Genomic DNA, 24,604 nt, shown 5'->3' with positions numbered 1-24,604 from the left:
GCGTCCTTCGTCGCCGGCGGATGGAAGTCCGCTTTTGGTGGCCACTCGCGCGAGCCTCACACGAAGCAGCCCCGGTGGGAACGGCGCCGGCCGTGAAGATTCTTGAAGCGCCCGGCGTGTTGCTGGCGCGATGACCATTTATGGGCCCAAAAATGCTGTGACCAAACTGTGTGCAGCTTCCTCGTGGCGCAAAGAGGCTTACTATCGAGACGCTTCAACACCAACACTGCTAACTGTATCAAACACTCACGGTGCTAGTCACTATTGTTTTCTAAACACATTAACATAATTTGAATCGTTAATTCTCCTACACTCAAACGGTGCGCAGACGCGCACGGTAGACTCACGATGGCGCGGAAACCCAATCCCGGGCGCATAAAGCATACAGCATGAGCATAGTCATATTTTACCACCGGTGACCCAGTTTCCACGGTACTCAACGACGGGGACAGCGCAGCGAATTCGCCACACGGCAGCAGCAGCAGCCGCTAGCTCTCGCAAAGAAAGGCTCTCCGCATGCCGAGTGCTGGCTTCGTCGACCCTTTTCGTTTCCTTTCGGTATTTTGATGGAGCGCTTGGCCAACCGGCGGTCATCGCGTAGGGGGAGGGACCTGAAAGGAGCATAAAACCCCCATCTGCACGCTGCGTTGACAGCGCATCGGCATCGTTGGCGTAAGTGGTACGCTGATGTGTGTTATGTGAGCGCATTATTGTTGGCCGATGGTTTTGCCAAGTTTTGTGGCTGTGGTTGGATGAGCTCACACTTCTTACGGATCTGTTTCTTTCGGGGGAGTCTACTTCAAACACGGCCCCAGCATGATTAAAAGAAGATCCATGAGCCGGATAGCCGGGTTTTCCAATAACTCACCCCGATCGATCGCTCTACGCGATTAGAAAAAATCACCTTCAAACGGAAGTGCAGCGGTTGTGGTACCGTTAGCTGGTGGTTAGAGGACCTGGAGCTGGTGGTTCCCGTAGAAGGGGCCCTCGAGGGCCGATGACAAATTATCGCGGTTTGAGCTCGCAATAAATAATTGAACAATTCAACGGCACTGTTGCCGATTTGAGCTCCAACAATGGCTACGGTATGAGGGAGGTTAGTTGGCTTCCAAACGCTTCCTAATGCCTGATGCAATGCACATCACACACAGGGTTTGGGAACTCAAACATCGAAATGAAGATTCGAGAGCCTTTCGCTGTAGCCGTTCGTTTGAGACCCGCAAAAATGGCCCGCTGCGGTTAGATTATTGTGTTGGTGAATTATTATGCTTGCTCCTGGTGCACAGAAGTGTGTCATGAAAGTCACCAAATCACAACAGCAATCATCGACCGATCGATCGATAATCGATTATTGTTTGCCTTTATTCACCGATCGAGGATCGACGAGCAATTCCTTGCCCCCGCAACGATCGGGGTGCATTATTTGGCAAACTGCAGCCTTGCAGCGCGATCTGCATTACGCGATACACCCGTTTGGTGACTGGGAAAGTGGCTGACGGGCTGCCCGGTCTGCAATAGATTTATTTGTTTCTCGAACTCCGCAGTCGACATCAGGCCTCATGCTGCTGCTACTACCCGAGAAGCTGTGTGCTGTGTTTGCGCTTTGATGGGGTGATGATCTTTGATCGATTGCTGCTGCTCGGAGCGGAGAAATAGAAGTATTGACTAGCTGGCTGGCTGGCTGGCTGGCGATTGGCAATTTCGCGAACCCCATCATCGAAGGAAATGATCATGGGAAAATCATTCGTGATTTGAAATGAAATATTTTATGTTCGCTGCGCTGCCCGATGCTCAAATAATGAGCTCTGCTGTGCTTCATGAAAGATCTTGCTCGACCGTGTTTCGACTGGAACGGCTTCTTTCGATCTGTGCTCAAAAAGAACTCGAGATAAGGAAAGTAATTTTATTCATTCATCGCTCATTCATTCATAAAAGATTAAATTCAATATGCTAAAGTGTCACCAGCGGACACTTTTGGCGCTGGGAATGGCAAATGACGGACCCAAAGAATTCCTTTCATTTGCCGCGCGAAGGTTTGTGAAATCGAATGAAAATAAAAGAAAACGAACCGTCTACAACTGAACTGATCCCAACTTCTAATCCCAATCCGCAAGCAACTTTTGAACCACTTTTGACGTTTCATCAATCGCGAATCTCTCGCGAACCAGGCGCGTGTGATCCGCTTGCCGTCCGCGGGTCCTGGTTCCCATGCGTTCAATGGGGGGTTCGGCGGACCCCGAGTACCTTTTTTTAAGTTTTTAACGAAGCCAACCACCTATGCGCCACCGTGAACGGGCGGATTATGCGATGCGATGAGTTTGGGGACGCTTCGGCTTCGGTGCCGGTCCGTGTGAAAGATCGCGCGCCGCTCACTCCCCGGCCAACTGGCTTTGCCGGCGCGGAACGCGGTGCGTTCTGGCACTCGGAATGTGTCACTCGGAGATTGATTTGATTGGAAAATTTGATGATTTGTCAGGTTTACGTAAGTGGTCAGTGGGGCGGTGAGAACAGGCGACGTCCGGGTCAGGGAAGCCAGGGGACAGGGGCAATGGTCTGCGCCAGAGTGACGAGATGTCAAGCGGATTTAAAATATTGATTCTTTCCTTTCGTCCTTCTTCTGAATTATTTAATCATTGCCCGCGGCTTGGCTAGGCGCACCGATTCAGGTCGATATCGAACATTGGGCTTTAATTTTTGTCTCTCTCTTTCGCGATCTCTTCTTCCAGGCCCTGTCCGGGTTCCTCATGATGCTGACGCAGAACGGGAAGCTGCTGTACATTTCGGATAATGCCGCCGAGTATCTCGGCCACTCGATGGTAAGTTTTCGGTTTGTTTGTTTTCTTTTTCGGTCACCCATTTTGGGGCGTCGATGATTCATGGCGGTGTCGTAATGTTAGAGCGGGAACCCGCTTCCAGGTGGGTTTTGTTTCATTACTATTTCGGTTCGGTTTGATTAATTCCACCGCATGATTGAGCGCAACCGGGCTACCGGGCTTTTGGTGAGCCGCGCGAGAGAACTGAATCAGTTTTGCGGAGGATGGAATTAGTGAGCCGATGTTTGTGTGTGTGCATTGTGGAGGAATATCGATTGGCAAACCACAAACCACAGGGGGCCCCAAATGTCAAAGTGTATCGCGAAATAGGCCGATTAATAGCGAACCTATTGAATCTGCTCCGGGTTGCTATTCGGCGTGATCATTTATCATGATTTGTGCTCGTTTGTGACTAATTTGTGAACGCCTAATTCAGTACCGTGTGAGTTTCAGACCGAACTTTTATAGCCCAAAGGTGACGGCAGTAAATTAAAATGGCATTAAAATGTGAGTTTTAGCATTAAAATGTGTCCCGTTAGGGTTGTGCATCGCTGGACTTCCGATTAAAATTAATTTAGTACAAAAGACTTGAGGGCTACGGTAAGCGACGAACGTATTCGCTCGGACACGCGGCCAGACACTTTAGCAAATCGTTTAAAAATAATAAAAGTATGGCAAACAGGGCTTGAGTGCTCCCCCAAACGGCCGCAACCCCGGCGTGGGTAATCGGATCGGAACCCATTTTCTGCACAGTAAATATAACGTTAATTGCACCACCTCGAGAGTGTCTTGACGTTGCGCTTCAAACTGCATGATTTCATGCCCTGGCTGCCCGGCTGCGCAGAGCAAGATAGACCCGGGCTGGCACGGCACGGGGTGAGGGGCATCTCCTTTGCCAGCTAGGTCCACAGTAGGACCCAAGGGCGGCCCCCCGTTGGGCCGGGTGGCCACGTGATAATGGGTACCCCTTGAACCCCAGCTGAGCCGGTCGGTGGGGAAAATAATAACACCAAAAACAACCAGAGCCCCGGCCAGCGTGAACCGGGCGCGAGCAGGCGAGAAAGATATCATCTTAAATTTCGCACCACGGCAATTTGTTAAAAAGCGCATCCGATCGTATTACACCCCGCTGCTGGACCCACGCTGCTGCTGGGCTCCATGCCTTCGCCCCAGATGGGCGAAGGGATCAGATTGGACCGCGCGTCATCCCGGCAGAGTGGCTGGCCGACCGGACCTTCACCGGATGGCAATCCGGTGCTTCCTGGGAAACAATTTCTGGGCAGCCCGGCTGGGACACACCGGGGTGGATCGGTGTATCTTCCCGGTGCCCGGGTGGTTTATTGTCCATCGTCTCGCCTGTCCGTTCGTCCGTGCAGGATCCGGCGCGGACGATGGAGCGCGCGCGCGACCGCTCGCGAACGCGCTGGTGAAATATGATTGTTTTGATGTTTATTATTTCGCGCTCTCCTTTTTTTCTTCTCGCCACTGAGCGAAAGACAGAGAGAGCGTGTGTTGGTTGCACATCTGCGCTTTTATTCCGCAACAACAACGACCGAAAAGCGCTCCAATAAAGCGCGTGCGTGAGAAGACGAACTGTGAACGGTGAACGAAGAAAAAAAGTATGATTATGTCCGGCGAGATTACTGTGAAGTGCGCGGTGTCGGTGAGCTGCGTCCTGGGCCCCGGGACTCCTAGTACGTGCCGTGGCCGTAACGTAAATAAAAGTGTTCGCGACGCGCAACCCGCGACGGGAATGAATTGGAATCCGTGGAGGCCCGTCATTCTTCGTCTTCGCGGGCAGCGGCGATGGCACACCCGGCGTGGCCTCCCGGCCCGCCGAGGATTCGCTCGGTGTGTGATAACGAGGTGTGAAATGGAAAACAAATCAACCCGCCGGGCCCACGGTTGTGAAGGCCACGAAAATCGCCACAGGATCGTCGGGCACGCCGGGCACTTCACTCATAACCCGTTCGCGCGGGCCGGTTAATGGGGCCCGGCCCGAAATACCTGGCCGCCCCGGTTTGGCCTAACGATAATGGATTGGCTTTTAATATTGTTCTTCTTCCGCCAACACACTCCACCACGGTGATTGTTGTGTTCCCGCGTTCCCGGAGGTGCCCTTTTTCGGGGTTGTCGAGGCTCGCGCATCAACGCTTCACGGGGCGCTTGACTTTCCGAGACGCGCATTCCCGCGGAGTGATGGCCAATTTGCATTTCGCGCGCGCAGTGCAGCTGTCAGCTGCGCACGGACGTCTATCAAATGTGCTGCACCACGCCGCCGCCGCCCCGCTGGATGTGACGATGATTAGCGCACCGATAAGCTGATTAGAGTCCCGCTGGAATGCAGTCGGCATCGGCGATTTGCTATTTGCTCAATGCGATTGATCCTAGGCGCGGATGGCTGACGCGCAAGCCAATTACGCGTCGTCCATCCAGGGCACTGTTCGCGGGGTGTGAAAACCGCAACCGGGTGGCGATGGTAATTTTGGATCCACGTCCTGCTGCTGCGGTGCTATCAGTTTTATCATCACCTCCCGAGTGGGGAAGGAACGCCCGCGGGAAACGAAACGGGCCCATGACCAAACAAACCACACCGCCGCGAGCATCATCATCATTGCGGTCGACATGAATTGGTGTTTCAATTTATTTTCACGCCAAATTGGGCAGCGGCCGACCGGTGGGCAATTTACGGAGCGCTAACCACAAGCCACACACCTGACCCCTGGGGAGGGGGGTCCGCCCTCGATTGGTGGGCACTGGCGTTGACCAGCTGAACTTTTGCCCGGGTCCACTCCGCGGTATGCACCATGCTGATGATGATGGTGAATGTTAAGTTAATCAATATGGGCATTGGCGATCGTTTCTTTTTCTATTTTAGCCTCTCGGAGGAAAATAATTTTTCCAATATCATTATCCGTTGTATCGGAATGCGCAGGTCAGGTTAGGATGCACGGCCGAATAGGTGTTGGTTCCAACCATCGAATGGGTTAGTATTTTAATGGAGCTAATGCTGAAGAGTAATGCCCACAAAAAAGGCGCAAGTTTGAGGACAAACACTATTTTAGAATAGTTTATTTGAAACAATGAGTTGCGCCTAAAGTTATGCACCAAAATGTGTCCATTCATAGAATATTCCTTTTCCTGTGATTTTTGGAGATGATATTATCCATAAAATAGTTTTATACGAAGTAAACATGGTTTGTCGTATGTTAAGACGCTAAGAAGTACAGACACGAGAAGGCTCGCTATTATGGCTCTGTGTAGATTCATAGGGATTACACAACAACCGATCGCTCCTTGCGCCGCGGCGCGCCGAGCCGGGTGTAAATTACCAACATAAGTGCTTGCCGAACCGAACACCGATTGCGAAAGATACTTTTGTCAATCTGCCGATTAAACACACCTTTACATGGTGATGATCACCTCTCGGCCCACGATCGCCATAGACCACCGTCGGCATCGGCATCGGGGTGGCGTGTCGGAATCCTGATCCTCGCCTCGTTGTTTGTTTGTTGGCCGTCAGCGTCATTTGCATGAGAACGTAACACATTATTCAAATTCTCAGCAGCTGTCACGCAAAACGGTGACATCTCTATGCTGATTGCGCTGAACGCTGAGGATCGAGGAAGAAGAATCGAGCCGATCCGCGAACGGCACGGGCTGCCTGCGTGTTGCTGGTTTTCCAGCTCCTTCTTCCTCTAAACAACATGTTGGCACATTTTTGTGCGATTTCATCGCGAGGCCTGGCAGCATCCTCGGCATCGACAGTCGCCGCCGCTGCCGCTGCCGCCGCGAACGCGAGGCTTTTAGGCCCTCGGAAATGTCTGACGGTTCCCATCGGTCGGTATGGTCGTCCGTATCGGGGTGCCTTGATCACATCGCGATCGATGGCCGATTGGCCGATGCCAATCCCTATTGTCACTCAAAGCCACTCGTCATCGTGATTTCAAGGATAAGTGGTTGTTTTTTTTCGGTCCGTGGAAGGCACGGCCACAAACAATATTGCACATCAATGGCCCCGGGCAAGCATCGGTAGCCGGTAACTCGGTAATCGAACTGCAGTCACCACGGGTGGCTAGATGGATTAGGCGGTCTTTAGCGAGCTTTGCATCGCGTGCAAAATGGTGTCTGATTTTCTTAACTACCTTAGGGCCTCTGATCGATCGCCTCTGATGAAGTCCTTCAACATTGTGGTGCCCTTTTGGACTCTGTTTGGGCTCACTCTGAGCGTACGCCACCCCTAAACGGCACCGGTCGCCGGTCTGGTGGGGACCGCTTTGCATAATAGCTGCCCTGTAAGGATCGCCGTTGGCAGCACTGAAAAACGAGCCGCCGAACATAACGTTACCCATTCTTGGCCGTTCTGAGATTGCACCCTCTTCGCCGCCGGTCTAGCAATGTTATTTGGCGATGAACATCTGTTCCGGCAGCGGACCTTCCGAACAGCGGCACGGCGTGGCCGTGATTTGGGTCAACAACGTTCCGTGGAATCCTTTCGCATCCCGGCCAGTGTGAAAGGTCACGGTGGTGCCATAGACCTCGCGTACGGCACGCAACCCAACGCAACGCATTAAAGTGTGATAATGTCGCGGCCGCCACCAGATGTCCGAAAATTATTGTTCTCCTCCCGGCGAAACGCAACGGCGCTGAACGGTCCCGGCAACCTGGCGACGGCGATGCGTTATGCGCAGCCTGGCCCTGGCGCGAGACGCTTATGATAAGCGGACGAGGGACACGCTCCGGGCGCAGGGCGACGCGTTTTAAAGCATATTGTATGCTAAGTATGTGCTGCCTTCCCGTGCGCAGTAGTAAAACGTCCTGCCGCTGTGTGGAAGGGGACGCCGGGACGCCCGTCAGCAGCGGCGGTGGGCCGGGGCCGGGCAATGTATCATAATGTGCTGCCGGAGATTGTGCCAGCGGGGCCGATAGAATGGCGCGGGCTAAATGCAAAATACGTGCACCCAGTGATACTTGCGGTAAGATATTAGCGTCAAGAGTGTGTCTCCTCGTGTCGCCCTGTGCGCTGGTACGTACGCGCGTACGATCGCGTACTATACGCCACTCGCTCGGCGTTAGGGCTACCCGAAGATCGGTGTGAAGCTGATACTATACGGCGGTGTGGCTACGGTGCGGCGGAGGGTCACGGTTACGGTTACTGGGTGGTTTGTGCCACTCGCCAGCAGGGCGAAATCTCTTCAAGGAAGCGTATGATTCACTGCACCGCAGAGGGCAGAGTGATTCACTGCGCAGCATTCATCGCAACGAGCGCGACCGAGCGTTACCGAGCGTTGGGTTAAGAGTTTGCGAACTCAAATCTTTGGAAAGTTGTAAGAAAGACAAACAGCTTTAATCATATCTCTGAAGATGCTCCAAACATTAAATAGCCTTAATTACCTTTTGCGGTGTTGTTGCCTTTCTCCAAAAGGTTCGTCGCTTGCGTTCGAACGATCAAGTCGTTTGTTTCATTAATCAATTTAATTCAAAACAGACGACACGCATTTGCTTGTTTGATGTCGAAATTGTCAAATTTAATAGTTTTTAAGGAGTAGCTCCCGATTATTACAAATTTTCAAATTTCTTAAAATAAAAACATCGAGCTTACAACTGAGAAACAAGTCCTCGTCCCGTACCCATGACCTCAATGAGCCAAGGGAGAGTTACGGCCTCACGACGGAGGGCACTACCATAAGTTGACCGTGTCGCAATGCCCGCAATACTGGACTGGAAATTTATTTGTCAGCTTTTCCACGCGCTCTGGCGCGAAACGCCATTCAAACCAGCTGTCCACGCACCCCTCGCCCGATCGGAGCTTCTCCGCCGGTCCGCCGGTTGACGATCGATTCTTCGCGAAAAGCGAGCCGCGCATCGACATCGCCGCAGATTACGGCGCGCGCGTTATGAGCGGTTTTGCGCCAAGCACCACCATGCGCGTCGCGCCATTGTGCGCCGTGGCGCGACCGCCGCTAACGACCAATTAATAGACACGTTAATTTATGTTCTAACGACGACGGCCGGCGGGATCGCGCATCGCGTTTTTATGCTTATCAGCGCAGACCATACGATCGCGATTGCGCTGCAGTTGCGCAGCGGAGCCGGCACGGCTCATTAGGCACGGCGACAGCGGTGACGGCGACGATCGGGTCACCCGTTCGCAGATACGATTCCCGCGTCCCCGTCCGCTTCAGCCAATCAACACTGCGGGACCGTGGCTTCGGTTTCACCGGGCCGGTCACTTGCGACGATTGGTTGGCCCGCGCCGTGCCCGGGCCGTGCTGTGTCGCTGATTCACGCTGATAACATCTTTCCCCCCCGCTCACCGACTCCTTCCCCGCAACCGTGCGCTCAAAATGTGATGATGTGCGCCCGACTCCGACTCCGAGTCCGGGGTGCTCCGAGTACGGATTTGGCCGGTTTTGAATAAATATAAATAATTCACCGCGCCACAAGGAGCGAAGGGCCGTCGAAGCGGCTGTAGGTCAGCCTGGCAAGCTGGCTGACTGGTTGGCTGGCTGGCATGGGCTGAGCGAACCAAACCCTAACACTCCCTGCTGCACGGTCCTCGTGCGGATTGAGGTTAAGGTTGAACGGCATACAACGGCCACACTCGCTCGCCACGGCAACGACTCTCTACGGCGTGCCCCGGGGGCCCTGCGACCCTCTCTCCCCCCTCGGGCACTTCCGAAACCGAAAGTGGTCTCCCCCCGGGGGACACCGCGGGAACCACGCCGGGGATTCGGGATGGTAAACCGTTTTGCGATGCAAGATTTAGCACCGGGCGGTTCACGCGGTGCCCGAGCAGCAGGCTCGGCACGGTGACATTTGTGCCGACGTTCTAGTGGGTCACTCGAATTCCAACTCGATCCACCTCGAGCGCGGTGGCCGGTCGGATAGGAGTGGTTCACAGAAACAGCAGGCTCCCGCTCAGTTCCCGAAGCTCGGGTCGCCCGGCATGCGGCCGATGTTGCTGCTGCTGCTGCGGTGTGTTGCCAGTGCGAAAGATTTTCTATCGATCGCTGCACGGTGGATGCAAACGACGAACGTCGAGCTCGAGTTGTTGCGTTTGGATCGTAGCGCACAGGTGCACCCGAAAGGCCTGACGACATATTTCTATGCTACGGTTACATTGAAATGGCTTACGAAAACGGCGATCTGCAATTTTGTAATCCTGCCCCATATCGAGGATGCCGAAAGTTAAACTCTTTTAAACGATCGTTATAAAAAATACGCTCCCCAAATCCCCCTTTCTTTCTGCATCCAAATCGCACCGCAAAATGATGTCACCGAACGCCCGGTTCGACCCGGTCCGGTTAATTTATTGCAATCATTTTGGCAACTGGCTTACGTCCGCTAGCGCTAAGCTTTCGCTATCTCAAACCGTGCGAAAGTATGTGCAAAAACTAGCCTCTAACGAACGTGCGGCCCCCCTGGCGCAGGCTTAGCGTGGACGCAGCGGAACGAATCTCCATGGCGCAACGCGGCGTGGCCACCCAAACGGTGGAACCGCCACCCGGCCCAGCTAGACCTAAGTAGCGAGATAATTGATCGCGGTTCCGGCAGTAAAGCTTCTTAGAGTCATCGGCTTATAGATGTTGCGCGAGGCTTGTGCCGTTGTGGCGTTGCTCCGGCCGTTTTTCGGGCCGCCAGCGGCTGCATTGGCTGCTAATGCACAGCCAGATGTGAACGCAAAGGACCCTAATAAATATTGACAAACGGGCCACGGACCACAAGCGAACGGTGCAGTTTGCTGGATCGGAGTAATGTTGTTGAGTGGCATTGTTGCGGTTGAACGGTTGTTGTTGTTATTGGGAATAAGAAATGTGTTTTTACGAAAGACGAGGGGCCCAAGTCAATAAACTGAACTGACTGTAGCTTTTCACCAGCACATTGAAGATCAGGACAGGCTTAAATAATAAATTTTGAAATTGCATTAATGTATTATTTTAATATTTTTTAATTACAAAACAAATACTATTTAAAAGAAACACTTTTTCTATTTTAAAAATATTGCTTTTCTCAAATCATTGCCCAACATAAAGCGTCTCAATAGTGCTTGAAGTCAGCATTCTCGAATAGAGTTTTTGTTTCCTACTCTAGATTGCTCTGAGACTCGCAAATTAAGCAATTATGGTTTAATACATAAGCTTTATTTCTCATCAAACATTGGCCACATGTAACCGCTACATTACATCGCCTAATAGTCCCTTGCAGTGAGCATTACGATGGTTGATGTTACGGTTGATAATATTAGTACATAGAGGCCTTCTCATTAGACAACGTCATAGAATTGTAAGATGATTTAGGTGACAAAGTACCAAATCACTAAAGTCGAGGCCCCAGACCCACCTTCAAATTTCACCAAACTCAAACTAATCGACGATACGCGTTCTGCTTCAGCATCGGAATTTACTAGCCGCACTGTGGCTAATCGGATCCGCGGCGTCAGCGATCCGTTTTTTGCGAAAACTTTTGGCACCCTTTGCCAAACGCTCCCTTCTCTTGCGAATTTCTAGGCCCACTAGCTCACGGATTAAAATTGGCAACAATTGGCAGAGAGTTGCCAAAGCCCTTGTTTGTTGCCAACTTCCATCACTCTTGCTTTGATGCTTCGTTTTCTTTGGCTCGCGATTCGTGTTCCGCGCGCAAGAACTTGTCCCCGGCTCCGTCTCACACGGGAGCAGCATGCAAAATGTAATCTCACCAACGTGACTGATTAAATCCGTGCAAAAACGTAAAGAGCGTCACCAACCGACCGACCGACTGACTGCTTCCGGTAGGCCGCTTAAAGAGCTCCGAGCTGGATTTTCGCACCGTACGCCGTAGCAGCCGGCGTAATCCCGGGCCGCGTAGAATTGTGTAAATAAATAAACTCACCCTCCCTTGGTGGGCCAGTGGGCAAACGAAAGTCACACGTCCAGTGATCCAGTTGACTTCTAGGACGGCAGGCAGGACGGCTTTCCTGGGCCGTGTAGCCGGGGAAGTGTTATATTAAATTACGGGCGATTATTTTACGATTACCACCCGAAGAGATTACTACCGTGTGATGGTGGGATTTGCGTCCCGAGCTGGCCATCGTTATGGCTATCTTCCCCCCACCCAGATATGATCGTAGGTGTCTCCAGCAATCGACCGGTAATAGTGACCAGCGTTGAGTGACGCGGCTCCCGCAGCGCGTCGTTGCCCGGCAACGCGAGGATGCAACTCTGTTTCCACCGGTCACACGACCGCCCGCCAGCCAACAAGCCAGCCGTGTAGGAAGCCAATAAATGATTGCTCACAATCATAATCACCACTAATCGGGTCCGCGTATAATAAACGAAGAGCCCGTCTGCTCCCCTCACAGCGCCGGCCGCTCTATTGATCGGTTTCGCGTCCGGCGCGATGGTCAGTGGTGTAAATAAACGTTTATTTGCGGACGTACGGCGCACCGGGTGGTGTGCAAGTGCGAGCAATCGGTAGGTCCAAGGAGTGGTGTCCGAGGAGCGAGATTTGCGCGTGCCCCGCGATGCGTCATTTGTCACGCCGCGCCGCGCCGCCGGTCGCTCGGTCGGCCGGCTCAATCGAGCGCAATTAATTCTGCGGCGAGCCACGTGCTCCACAGAGCCATGCACGGGATTGGCACGGATTCGACGCAACGCGCGGCCCGCGCGGTGGCGCGTTGTAACACGCGTTCTCGGCCGTTTTATTTGACGCCTGTGCGGTGTTGGGGACAATGCCTTGGATACGCACACCCGAGGCGGGCCTTTTGATCGATTGTTTATGCTCGAGACGGTTGAAGTCAAAATGGAGTTACTCGGGTCGTCACAGGCATAAAGCGCCACGATGTTACGCTAACGAGTCTATCCGTTTTATAAAAGATGCTAAACAGCTCACCCTGTTATGATTTGGCGTACGATTAAATGTACCAAAATGTGTCGCCTCTCGAGGATTACTTTTAACGTCTAGAGAATGTAGCGACGACACTTCAATTAAAGCATCTCTGATGATCTTAGTCGCCGTAATGAGGACTTAACCATTTATTTTAACACATTATTGGGTAGGTAACATTTGCCAGTTCCGATTCCGTGAAGCAGCTCATACTAGACCATTCCATGCTGATTCCATCAGATATAAAAATAAACCCATCCATCCTTTACAGTTAATCTATTTTAAAAGGATTTTGTTTGAAAAATGACCGATCAAATCGAAACGATCCTACGTGCCACATAAAGTGTCCAGTGATCACCCTCGCCCCAAATGGAGACAGGACTGGACATAACGTACGCCTCCTACTTAAACGCCTGACGCACTTAAACACGGCCTTCCTGGCACTCCTGGCAGGCACTGGGAGACGAAAGTCACATGCACAATGCACATCGGCATCCGGGCCGGGTTTCATCAATCAATCTTCGGACCGAATGTCCCCGGTGCGCGGTCGACTGTCACCGGAGGTGCGAAGCGGAGGTGGGATGGCGTTTTCAGCGCAAGACATGTTCATTTGGACCGCAACCGTCATGAATCTGTCAAAAAACAAGTGTCTTTCCGTTCGTCCCCCCGTCGTCCTTCGCCGACTGTTCCGGGCGCGATGCAAATGCCGGGACTCGTGTCTCCGGGCGAGTCCCGCTTCGGTTTTGCATACCAGGACTCGACGCATTCGTCGGTCGGCTGCGACCGTCTCGGCGGCCTCGGTGACAAATGTGCCGTAGGGAAATTTATGAACGTCACCGTAATAAATCGATGCCCGTTCCGGTTCGGGGGTTTCAGTGCCTTCGGGTATCCGCGGGATCCGCGCCGAGCCTGGAGTTCCCGGAGTTAAGGTCCGCTGCCGGTCCGGTCCGGTGGCCCCGAAACGGGATGTGGGAAGTGGTACACACCGGCACCGGCACCGTACGACATGTTTCCATCGCACCGTGTCATGTTCGATCGATCTTTACGATCATGTTCCGTCGCGACTCGGTATTTGGGCTTCAAACTCGGCAGCCTCGAATGCAGTGCCTGCAATTGCTAATTCACCGTGGAGCGGTACCGACGGGAAGCTGGGAACACGGAACGGAATGCACCCGGATCACCGGACGGCCGCAGCCATGGCAATGAAGTCATTTGGACCGCGAGATCGCAACTAATTCGACGCACCGAGCCCGAGTTGAGTTGATGCGATAACTGGGAATCGATTCCGCTTCCTGAGCCACTTGTTCGCCAATTTCACCGTCGGGACGCAGATGGCCCCAAAAGATAACTGGCCGAACCGAAACGGGCTCGCTTCGTCTTTCGCCACCTCGCGGCTTTCCGCGTGTGTGTAAATAGAATATTAAAAGATAATCATCATCAAGCGGGCGGTAATTACTTCCACCGCTGGCAGCTCGTTTACTTGAGGGCGGCCAATCGTGTTTGTTTCTACTCCGGCACACTTCGGCCCAGAAGGCGTTAACCGCCGGCCGGCCGGATTGGATCCATCAAATAAATGACCCAATCGTTTGCGAAACTATTTCAGCCACCCGGACGGATACACTCACACATTAACGGGGCGCGCCAATCTCGGGCGCGATCGCCATTCCTTCGCCGCATAATGATCTTTCTTCGCTCTCTCGCAATCCTAATCTCTTCACACGGATCATAAATTGCGCCCGTTTTGTAGCGCGTGCAGGTCCATTACCGGGCACCCCGGAGCACCACTCGGCACCACTTATCGGGGTGCTCCGAATGATAAACACCGACGCCCGCCGACAACGAAAAAGTGCCCGTTTTGCGATAAAAAGTAAAGCATGGACCCTTTCGGGCTCGGGAATTAATCTCCACCGCCCGCCCGGCTCGAACCCTTTTAGGATGACAACTTCGGAGCGCAAATGGCATCGGTTTGTGATCTATCCTTGCTATCGGGAACGAGCGACAGAGTGAGAGACACCAAATGTGGCGAATATCCCAATGGTCGATGCGTGATCCCTACGGGATCCCTTTTCCTATTCTACCCACAACTGGCGGTTAATTAAAGCGCGTATCGTATGCTTTAGATTTTACGGCCCCCCAGGCTAGGTCTGGGCCCGTTTGATTCGTCGTATATGATATCGCGCCTGCGTCATTCGCAGAAATTGCGTATCGCGCCCTCTTTCACGGTTTAACCGAATACCGAAAGCCTTGACCGAGTTTCGGAAGACACAATCTGTTTTGGCACATTTCCGCGGATTTTATTGTGCGTTCGGAGCGCTGGCTTCGCGGAGACACATTCTGTCCGGCCCGAATTTGACGAGCGTCGGTTTCTCGAGGCCTAAGTGGTTCGTTCACGCTTCTCGGGCACTAAAATGGCGGTGCACAAAAAAGTGTCACCCGGTCCTGTGGTGGTATCTGAGCGCGGCACGGCCATAAATCGTTCACTTGCCACCTGATTGGGGAGGTTCGTTTTAAGTAGCGCTCGTGAAACGAAAATGACACCACATCGAGTGAGCGCGGAGATCATATAAATGTGTGCGGGGATTCGTTATGACACCGCAATTTGCGTTTTTTGGAATCTGGATCCGGGGCATAAATCTGGAGACGCAAATTCGCAACGCTCTTAACGCCGGTTCGCATTCGGTGGAAATGGCGTGCCAATAAGTGAGGTTACGATTGCACTCTCAGCTTTAAATTGGCCAATAAAACGCCTTGGGAATGTTTTGGATATTTGGATCAATTAAAATGCCACTGCCATTAAAATTGATTGAATTGAACCATTAACGCACGCTGTGACAGTAACGAGCTCATTCCGTCCCGTCGATAAGCAATTAAATCGATCCGTCCTCTTAAATACCTATTTTACCTATTCACTCTAAGCAACAATTTCGGCAAATATCTGCCGAGACCTTTATTGTTCCTGATGATTGGTACTGGGCCATAAAGAATATTTAAATCAAAATTGTAAGAAACCACCTGGTGCATGTTTGACACCGGAGCAATTAAACCGGAGCACCACCCGAAGCTTGATGGGCCGTGCCTTCGAGGGAGGCGAAAGTGCAAACAACAACCCTGAGCCCTGGTTGCTGCCCTGATGAACCATTTGATACGATCTTCAACCTCCGGGGACCTCGCGGCAGCGGCAGCTACTCATCTGCTTGACCGGCCACGGGGCCGGGGAGGCCATAATGTCCGGCCACGACCACGGTTGCTTCGGACCTTCGGTCGATCCGGTTCCCGGCTTGCCGGCGGACGCAGCGTGGCAAGCGATGTAAAATATGCCTGCGCTAAAATGTAATAAACTCGCGCGCTGCACCAACGTTGCATTATAAATTGCAGCCGAGCCGGGCGCGCAACAGGATCATAACGATCCTCCCGAGACGCAGATCAGTCACTGATTTCTCAAGGGTGCGATGCGGTGGATGTCCGAGTGAGATCCATTTCAGGTTTTGTTTTTTTGCGTTTGTCTTCTTCTCGTCAACCAGGCCTGAGCTGGAGATGGCCGGTTGATAGCCGTAGCCCCGCTCCGGGAGGGATGTGGCCTGGCGCATGTCGGAGCAAATTACAGAAAATCCATCACATTAGATCAGACCCGTTTCGGCCCTTTTTGGGGTGGTCTCGCCAACTCATCGGCCGACCGTGGGGATCAGTCCTGGTCCATCCATCCAGGCCAGCTGTCGGGCGCGGTACGGCCCTCCGCGTCCGTAACTTTGTGGCACGATGGGCAGGTCCTTGCGATGCGTGCGCCGTAGCGACGGAGACGGATTGTAAACAATGGCGTCAAGGAGGGGGCAATATTTAACTTGAAGTAAGGCTTAACTTAATTTCACTATTTAAACATTATTTATATTCTTTTATTTTCTAACTTATCAACTGGCTTCAAGCCAGTGTTCCGGACGTAGCCAAATCGGTAGGCTCCCTCCGATCGACAGGCTGTGTTGTGGCGCGAGCGACTTACGGGATCACTGCTCAATCACTGGCGCCCATTTCCCATATCTTCCCATTTCTAGAATTTATCGATTTCAATCAAAGCCGCGCATTTTCTCACGCTGTGGCACTGCCAACCGGCGCAGAACGCAATTATTTGCTTTATGTTTATTTATGTTTTGTTTCCCCCTGTTTCGCTGGCGTCGGAAGGTGTTTTAGCCTCGCTTTCCGTTTGGTCCCTGCGTGGCCCAGCTCTGGCGGGATGCGGGCTGACCTGAAGGTTTTCCCGCCGACCCGACCTGGACCCGCGGTACAAACAGCGGGTGGACGCCCGACGCCCATATAAAACATGCTGCCATATTTCGCTGCCCGACCCCGATTTAATGCGAAATAAACATGTTCCCTCTATAATTACCGCGTGATGTTTGTTTTGCCCAGGCCAGGCCCAAGCCCGTGCGCTAAGGGGCCGAGCAGAAGCATCTTGGCCGTGGCAGCTGCCAAAAGTGCAGCGAAACCGGACCGCAGGCCAGCCGGGTCGGGATCAGCGGTCGGGATCGGCGCAAGTCAACGCACAGGCCCACTGGGCCCATCCCAGCGGTCAGCTCTCTGACAGCGCCCGCCGTCGTTGGGGTCCGTCGAGGTTCGTCCGCCCTACACGGCAAATTACACGTGGAACGGGCGAATTAGCGCTGATGACCGCGGAATGGCAAACGGACCGACCGGCCGTCGGATGTTGTTGCAATAGCTGAAGCATTCGCTGACATTCGGCGAGACTGACCTGCCCCCGAGAAGCCTAATGAAGGGCGGAAGAAGTTCGATCGCGACCGCTTTCCCCGATCGCGACGCCTAATGAAGGCATCATCGGGAGTGCCGTGCAGTGCCCGAAGGCTGCCCCCTGTGGGAACCACTCTCTTGCTCTCCGCCGGTCTTTGTGAGCCGGCTGCGGCAGTTCCAGCCGAAAAGGAATAAACTATCGATCCGCCTTTGATTGCTTCTGGTTCGGTGTGCACTAAAAATAGTGCACAATTAACCATTTTCCGCTCGGCCAGCCTGGAGCCCGCGCGCAACAATAAAAGCCCTCGCGACGGCCTCCCAACGGACCTCGCGGAAGGACGAACCGAAAGAGCCTCCCGAAGCTCGAGGGAATATTTTTATTAATTTATTAGAATCTGCCGGCCGGTGCGGTGCGTATCGGCAGGCGGCAGACCATAGTCGAGTCCGGAGCAGAGCGGTAGGCCGGACCGGGTGCCAGGGAACGGGGCACTTTTAATAAAGCTATAAATCTATTACTTTATGGGCCCGCGGTTTATAAATATAGTATGCGCCGTTTAGCCGCCAGCCACGGCGATAAAGATGATGTTGATGGCGATTATCATGACGATGATGATGATGATGATGTTGCCGGCGATATGGTTTTTAACGCGCCGCGTGCCGCCGTGGTTAATACTTTCTTATCTTACATTTGTTGCGTTATAAAGCATCTCTGCGTTGTTTATGTAATTCATTTGTTGCTTGTGGTAATGGCGTATTTAGTGTCCCTTTTAGAGACACGTTGATTATTTACTTCTCATCGAGCCTATTTTTCTTCGATTTTTATTCGACTTAATGTAGCATTAATTACCTTCAAAAGACGCGACCGAAACGGTATGATTACGATCGTTTTCCCGATGAACACAAATACCGCTTCCTACATTCTTCAGGGCGAATATTGGAAGTTAAGACCCAAGAGCCTGCCCGTAGAATGGTTTCAAAATCTGTGCACATTCCTGTCGCTCTGTCGAGTATTTTAAAGCGTTTCGTGTTGAACCGGTAACTTCACCGGAACCCTCGGGGCCCGCCGACCCAGAGCCTAGCCGCAGTGACCTAAATAAATGGCACTGAATTCTTGTCACTCGGCAAAGAATGCAGCCAGTGTCCAGGGAGGACACATCCAGTACGGGAGATACGCCGGACCGATCAGTCCGCTCGAAACAATCGACCATATTGATCGCCGATCGACGCTTTTTCCTTCCCAAATGCTGCCTTTTGCGATGCTGACTGGTTGAAACAATCATCGCTACGTCGCGCAATCAAACGATCGGCCGCCAATCGATGCCGTTGACGACATCATTTTACAATGAGTCGACAGAAAAGAGTCTTTCAAGGAACCCGGATCGATTCCGAGAAAAACAAAAACTCTGCTAGTGCGCTTGCGCGTGTGTGTGTTCTAATGGATCTGGACGCTCCCCGGCGCAGTAATGGTGGCCGCCAAACGAATTGACAGTTTGTTGACAGTTGACGTTTGGGCGCGCGCTCAGGATCACCGATCGCGTCACTGGGAAGTCGAGAAACGTGAATGAAAAGAGCACTGCTTCATGAGCACATGTCAGCGGCGGCAACCTTCAAACCGAGCCCGCCATTAGGCGCGAGCCCGTGCCACGCAGCGCCAACACCCGCGACGGGCCGCTAATCGCATTTGCTGTCTAATAGTAATAATTACATTTAGATAAACGTGCCCGGTCCGATTCCGCCAGCCGACAACGGCCCTCCTGCGGGGAGGACCATAAATTCACGGCAAATGATCGCCTGCATTCGGTTTGGTGATTTCATTTACATTCGGTACCTGGCGTACGGTCCCCTCGGTCCGGCCGCATGATACGGGATCGGTTGCACTTGTTTTTAAGGCCGGTGCATGTGCATCGGGGCCCAGCATCAAAGTGCCGGCTGGCTGCAGACGCGCGACGTGCAACGGTGGCGGGCGAGTGGCGGGCGCAAGTTATGGTAAAGATCATGGTTTAAGATTACTTTAGCGTAGCGCTGGCAAATTGGAGTTTATTTATTTGAAGTGTGGTTGCATATGGACCCGCAGAAAGAGAGTTATGTTTCGAAGGGCAACGTGCCATTATGATGGAATGCAAATTAGGCTCAATTTTATTAGACACATCAACATTATTTTGTCTAGAAAATGGACTAAGAAAGTCGAAGCACAACAGTGAGCTGATATACTTTCGAACTCAATATGAAGATGGCAGCACAAGTAAATGACAGGGGACATGGGGCCTTCTGGGTAAGGGTATGGGGACGTTACCGTAAGAGCTTAGGAAACGATAAGTGTTCGGGACGTCCAAAAATAGCCACAGCAGACATAGAAGAGGTTATGAACACCGTTTTTGTCCTATATTAACTAAGGTGAAAAATAAAATCTAAAATTCAGAAAAAGTGCCTTGCATCTTTGTTAAGGTCGGGAGTTCTTCATCTACCACGCCGAGCCCCATTTTAAACATTCCAATTCTTTTGTAGAATGCGCGGTAGAAAACGATCTACGATTGATAGCGTTAAGCTGTGAAACAAATGTCCAATCAGAAAACATACCACTTCCGGTTATGTTCAGCGTGGTCCGTAATCGGTGGGCCGTAGAGTGGTTTGTGGTGTTCGTATCGTTATCGCCGGTGTTCAAAGCTGGCTGCCTTTGCAATCGTCGTGCACCTGCAACGGTTGCAACTAACTGCGCAGGTTGAAAGCTCCCAAGGCAGGCGTGGAACCGGGCTACACCCTCGCAGCCGGCGATCGGACGAGCGTGCCACATGCCGTTTGGTCGACATTTGCCAACGACGGGAACCTTTCCCCTAGTTCAGGGTCCATGGGGGTCCTCCGGTGCTGTCAGGTGCCCGAGCATGCACTACATGCACTGCACGGCAGTGAAGGATTCAAATTACGAGACGTTCGAATTCGATCGTTTTATGTAGTCGCAGCATGGGAAATGGGTAGCTGCCTGTAGGTGGTTGGGTGCCAACAAATGGGCATCGATAAATTAATGTAATTATGATATCATATTCGTCGGTCGGGAGTCTGACCGAAGGCCGCCCCGGCCCAGCCCAGCCCAGCCAGCCCAACCGACCGTTACTCGGTAGCAACGGGAGGCCCAACTTCGGCGAGCGGGAACATAATTCACTAACCTTTCGGTTAGTGGGCGAATGTACCGGTACAGGTGCGCCATGTCGTCGGATCGAACAGCGACAGGTTGCCAGCATGTTGGCCACCGAGCCGACCGACGGCGACGATGTTGAGTCATCGGCGAAGACGGCGACAAGAAGGTTGCGAAATTAATGTGTGAGAAAATCGAATCCCGGACCGTGGCAGTTGGCGGTTGATTGGACCTGCACTTCCCAGGGATTGATTGGGAAAGGCTCTACTTATACGACTCTGACTCGATCAGTTTGTTGGAATTGAAACTTCAAGCGCTCTATTTCTGTGGCTTTGGCCGGGAATGATAACACTAAACATGTATACTAAACGGTGGTTGTGAATAATTTGTCAGCCTCGTTTGGTAATTGGATATGTGTAATCTGGCGAAAACACCCCATTTACAAGGGTCGCGCGTGTCGAGAAAGACACGACGACGCTCGAAGATCCTGCCCGCTGCCCTCGAGCGAAACTAGATCGAAATCTAATTTGATTGATTCGAGTTCTGGGCGCTCAGCATTAAAAATCGATCAATCATCGACCAGTGACCGGCGACCAGGGACCCTGCGGGACCCCGTTTTTGGTTCCCCAATCCGTCCGCCCTACGGACCGGCGGGGCCTAGTTCTGGCCGGGCCCTCACCTACACTCACCGCCCTAAATTAATGGCAATCAAATGTGTTAAACATAGGTTGCGAAAGAGTTGATTCGGTAATTGATTGGGCGGCCGGGCTCGGGCCCGCCCGGGCACGGGCGATAGCGACCAGCTGGACAACCCCGTGACTCACTCGGCTCGGTCGTACTTTTGTGTGTGCCTCGTGATATTGGTTTTCTGGTTGATACCTCTAGCAGCCAAACGGCACGCCCTACGCTGCCTTCACATTTGTGGGCTGGAGTTGATTTGATAAATTTTGATCCATTTATCAACACTCAGCCCGTTTACGTTGGCCGCTGGGCCCGGCCCGTAACGGGACCGGGAGATTGGGTGGCGAAGGTTCCTTGGCCGCGATTTGGGTCTGAGTAATTCAATAACCAACGCCCGAGTGACGCCTCGCAGAACGGGGTCCCCGGGACACGGGTCCCATCGCCTTCAAGGATAAACAAACATTAATTTCAATTAACTACGCGCCGTGGTGAGGTGCCCACGTGGAGGTGGATAAAATTTATCGTTGCCCACTTTCGGGGCTGGCTGGCCGCTCGGAGCTCGGATTGCGGGCGGAAATTGAAAGTGAACCTCGAATTGTGCCGCATGCAAATTCTCGTGGCCCAACTGGATCGCTGGCGGGCTGACTGGCTCACTTTTCATTTCGTTTTGAGATCGCGTCGTCAGCCGAAGCAGGTCAACGCGGACGCGGTCGTCCTTGCGTGGGAAAGTATACATTGAATCCCAACGGGGATGACACTGGCATCGTTTTTTTTTACAACAATGCGCGCGCATTACCACAATAAAGGCAGATGAGATGCCAAATTATGCAATCCGCAAAAAGTCCGGTCTGTCGCCGGTGAAAATTGCATGTGTCAAGGTAATTACGCCTCTCGCGCTCGGTAAATTGCTCATTCCGGCGGGACTTCCCATAAAACGGACCGACATGCGTTTAGTGTCAGCGGCGCTGAAACCATCCAAGCAGGCGGAGACCAATTACTGTATTGACGATAGGGGCTCACCTATCCCTCGGATCCCATCCCTCGGAGCGCTGGAAGGCGTCGCGCTATCGGATCGGAGCAGGCTGCTCCAGTTTTCTTTTATCACACTCACGATCACCTTTCCACGGTCTGTCTTTAAATGAAGCAATTATAGCAACGGAACAAGATCTATTGCCAGTTTGCTGAACTGTGGGCAAAAAGGGCCCGAGCGCTGGTTAAAATAATACTATTTATTTGAACGGCAACATGTCAACGTGCTGTTTCGAAGCATAAAACCTTCGAATTGGATAATGTAAATTTCTTCGTAAAGCTGCAATATTTCGCCGACCATCCTGACCAGCCAATGTAACACGCCCAGCGCATTTAATTGATTTTCCTCGATTACGCGTATCCGAACGCCGTTTGATCAAAGATCTTCGAGGTCCGCCTCACGGGCGCACCGACCAACGTCAGCTTCCCATCGTCACCTCGCGGGCCTGGCACGCAGAAAGTGGAGGACAGTACTTATTTAAAATGATATTTATGATGATTATTATTCGCACATCAGTTTTTACCACCCCGACGACCCCGATGGCTACCCGTCGCGCCAGCCCGGCCCGACTTTCGCTGCGTCCAGCCCGCGGGCCACGAAAGGGTGGCCCTCAGAAACCACTGTAGACACTGCAAGAATCGAATCGGGACGTAGCGAAAAGCCGGATGATGCAAATGAAACGACCGGTGAATGCTGCGAGAACCCTTCCCCCAGAGGTTGATGGTGCCGGGCATTAATCTCACGTTTCGGTATCAGCTCCCGCCGAAAGCGATCGATCGTCACCACCACCAGTACCCGTGATGCGGTCGATAGAACGCAGGGGGTTTCGCAGGGCCGCAGAAATTGAATATCAACACCCAAAGATTATCGGCTCACTATCGCGCCACGGATGAAGAGGAAGCCCCCGCTTGCGGTAAACTTGGGTGGTAAGAAGGAAAAACAAAACGGGAGAAACAAAAAACACAATCCCTCGAAAGGCGCGTTGACGGGCTCACGTGAGTTGGTGAGAAATTGGTTTTACACGGGCGCACCAGGAGCAGTGAGAATCCGGGACGGACGATGCAGAACATTTAATTCAATATTTCAATCAATGTTCTTTTGCCACTTGACCACTCCCAGCTCTGTGTGTGTGTGCTACGCGTTCTCTAATTAATATTCAATGATGTGTGCGAACACACGCGTGCGGTCAGGACGCATCGTCGGGAGGACACTTTTCCGGCCCACAAAATGGGCCGCCGCGAGAGTAATTGAAGAGCCTTAAATCGATTTTTAATCTCGCGCAAGCAAAGCCCTCCCGAAGGGTTGATGACGGATTTATTGTTGATCCCAGCGGTGCTGGTTACGATAACGATAACACGCCAGTGGTTCCATTTTGCTCATTTAAGTTTTCGTTTCCTTATTTTCCCCAACAGGAAGATCTGCTCATACATGGCGATTCCGTGTATGACATTATCGACAAGCAGGATCACGGTGCCATCCAGAGCGAGCTGAGTCGGGGCGTCTCGCAGCATCCGGCCGGCGGTGGCTCGCTCGCGCACCACCACCATCATCACCATCATCAGCAGCAGCAGCAACTTGGGGCTGGCGGTGTCCCCGGCGGCAGCAGCAGCACCGGCACCAATAATGCGACCAGCAACAGCAATCATCACCATCATCACAGCCATCATCAGGCGCTGCACCAGCACCACCAAACCCAGCACCATCAGCTTCACCATCACCACCATCACCTGCATCATCACGGAGGCTCCCTGTCACCGTCGAGCTCGAGCGCCGGCTCGTCGGCCACCATCGGCGGCGGTGGCCCTTCGGCGGGTTCGTCGCTTCTCGATGGCGAGCAGCGAATCTTTCTCTGCCGGATGAACGTCAGCCGGAACGCCCGGCGACAGATGCGGTTCGGCGATCAGAAGGTAAAGTTAGGGTTATTTTTCGAGCGTCCAATCACTAATCACTAATAGTGCGATCCTAAGAAAGTCTTCCACTGAAACTATACGAAATTTGAAAAGCTCATTTCTACCTCGGTGGTTGTGTCAAACAATAGAATTGTCGTATTTGGGGCTCGGAAAACTGCGACACGTCGTGCAAGAGAACTGTTTGGTGCGGATTTTAATCTAGTGGCATCATCGGCATATGTTTTCTTCGGAAATGAAGAAGGAGCCGCCGTTATCGTCGATGGCGTACGCTACCGAGAAAAGTTGGCTAATGCGAAATGAAGCTAAGAGTTGGAATGACATTTGGTTTCAACAGGACGGCAACAGGGATTGAGAATTTGTCTATTACTTTTTTGTTTAATTTCACACAGTAATAGAAACCTTTCTGTTAGCTTGGCTTTATGCTTATTCGCATTCATAT

The 24,604-nt window shown here is 52.4% G+C and overlaps 1 protein-coding gene across 1 annotated transcript in view; it reads left to right on the top strand.

Annotated features, from left to right (window-relative positions):
- Positions 1–24,604, top strand: part of LOC128269838 (uncharacterized) — a 78,589-nt gene that overhangs the window by 30,572 nt on the left and 23,413 nt on the right. The window contains exons 4-5 of the mRNA XM_053007242.1: positions 2,727–2,816; positions 23,668–24,162. Coding sequence (XP_052863202.1) covers positions 2,727–2,816; positions 23,668–24,162 — 585 coding nt within the window. The remainder of the gene's footprint in view (positions 1–2,726; positions 2,817–23,667; positions 24,163–24,604) is intronic.

Source organism: Anopheles cruzii, chromosome 3, assembly GCF_943734635.1.
Source record: "Anopheles cruzii chromosome 3, idAnoCruzAS_RS32_06, whole genome shotgun sequence".
Classification (NCBI taxonomy): Eukaryota; Metazoa; Arthropoda; class Insecta; order Diptera; family Culicidae; genus Anopheles; species Anopheles cruzii.
The sequence above is the reverse complement of the archived record's forward strand: the minus strand, read 5'-3'. Positions and strand labels throughout refer to the sequence as shown.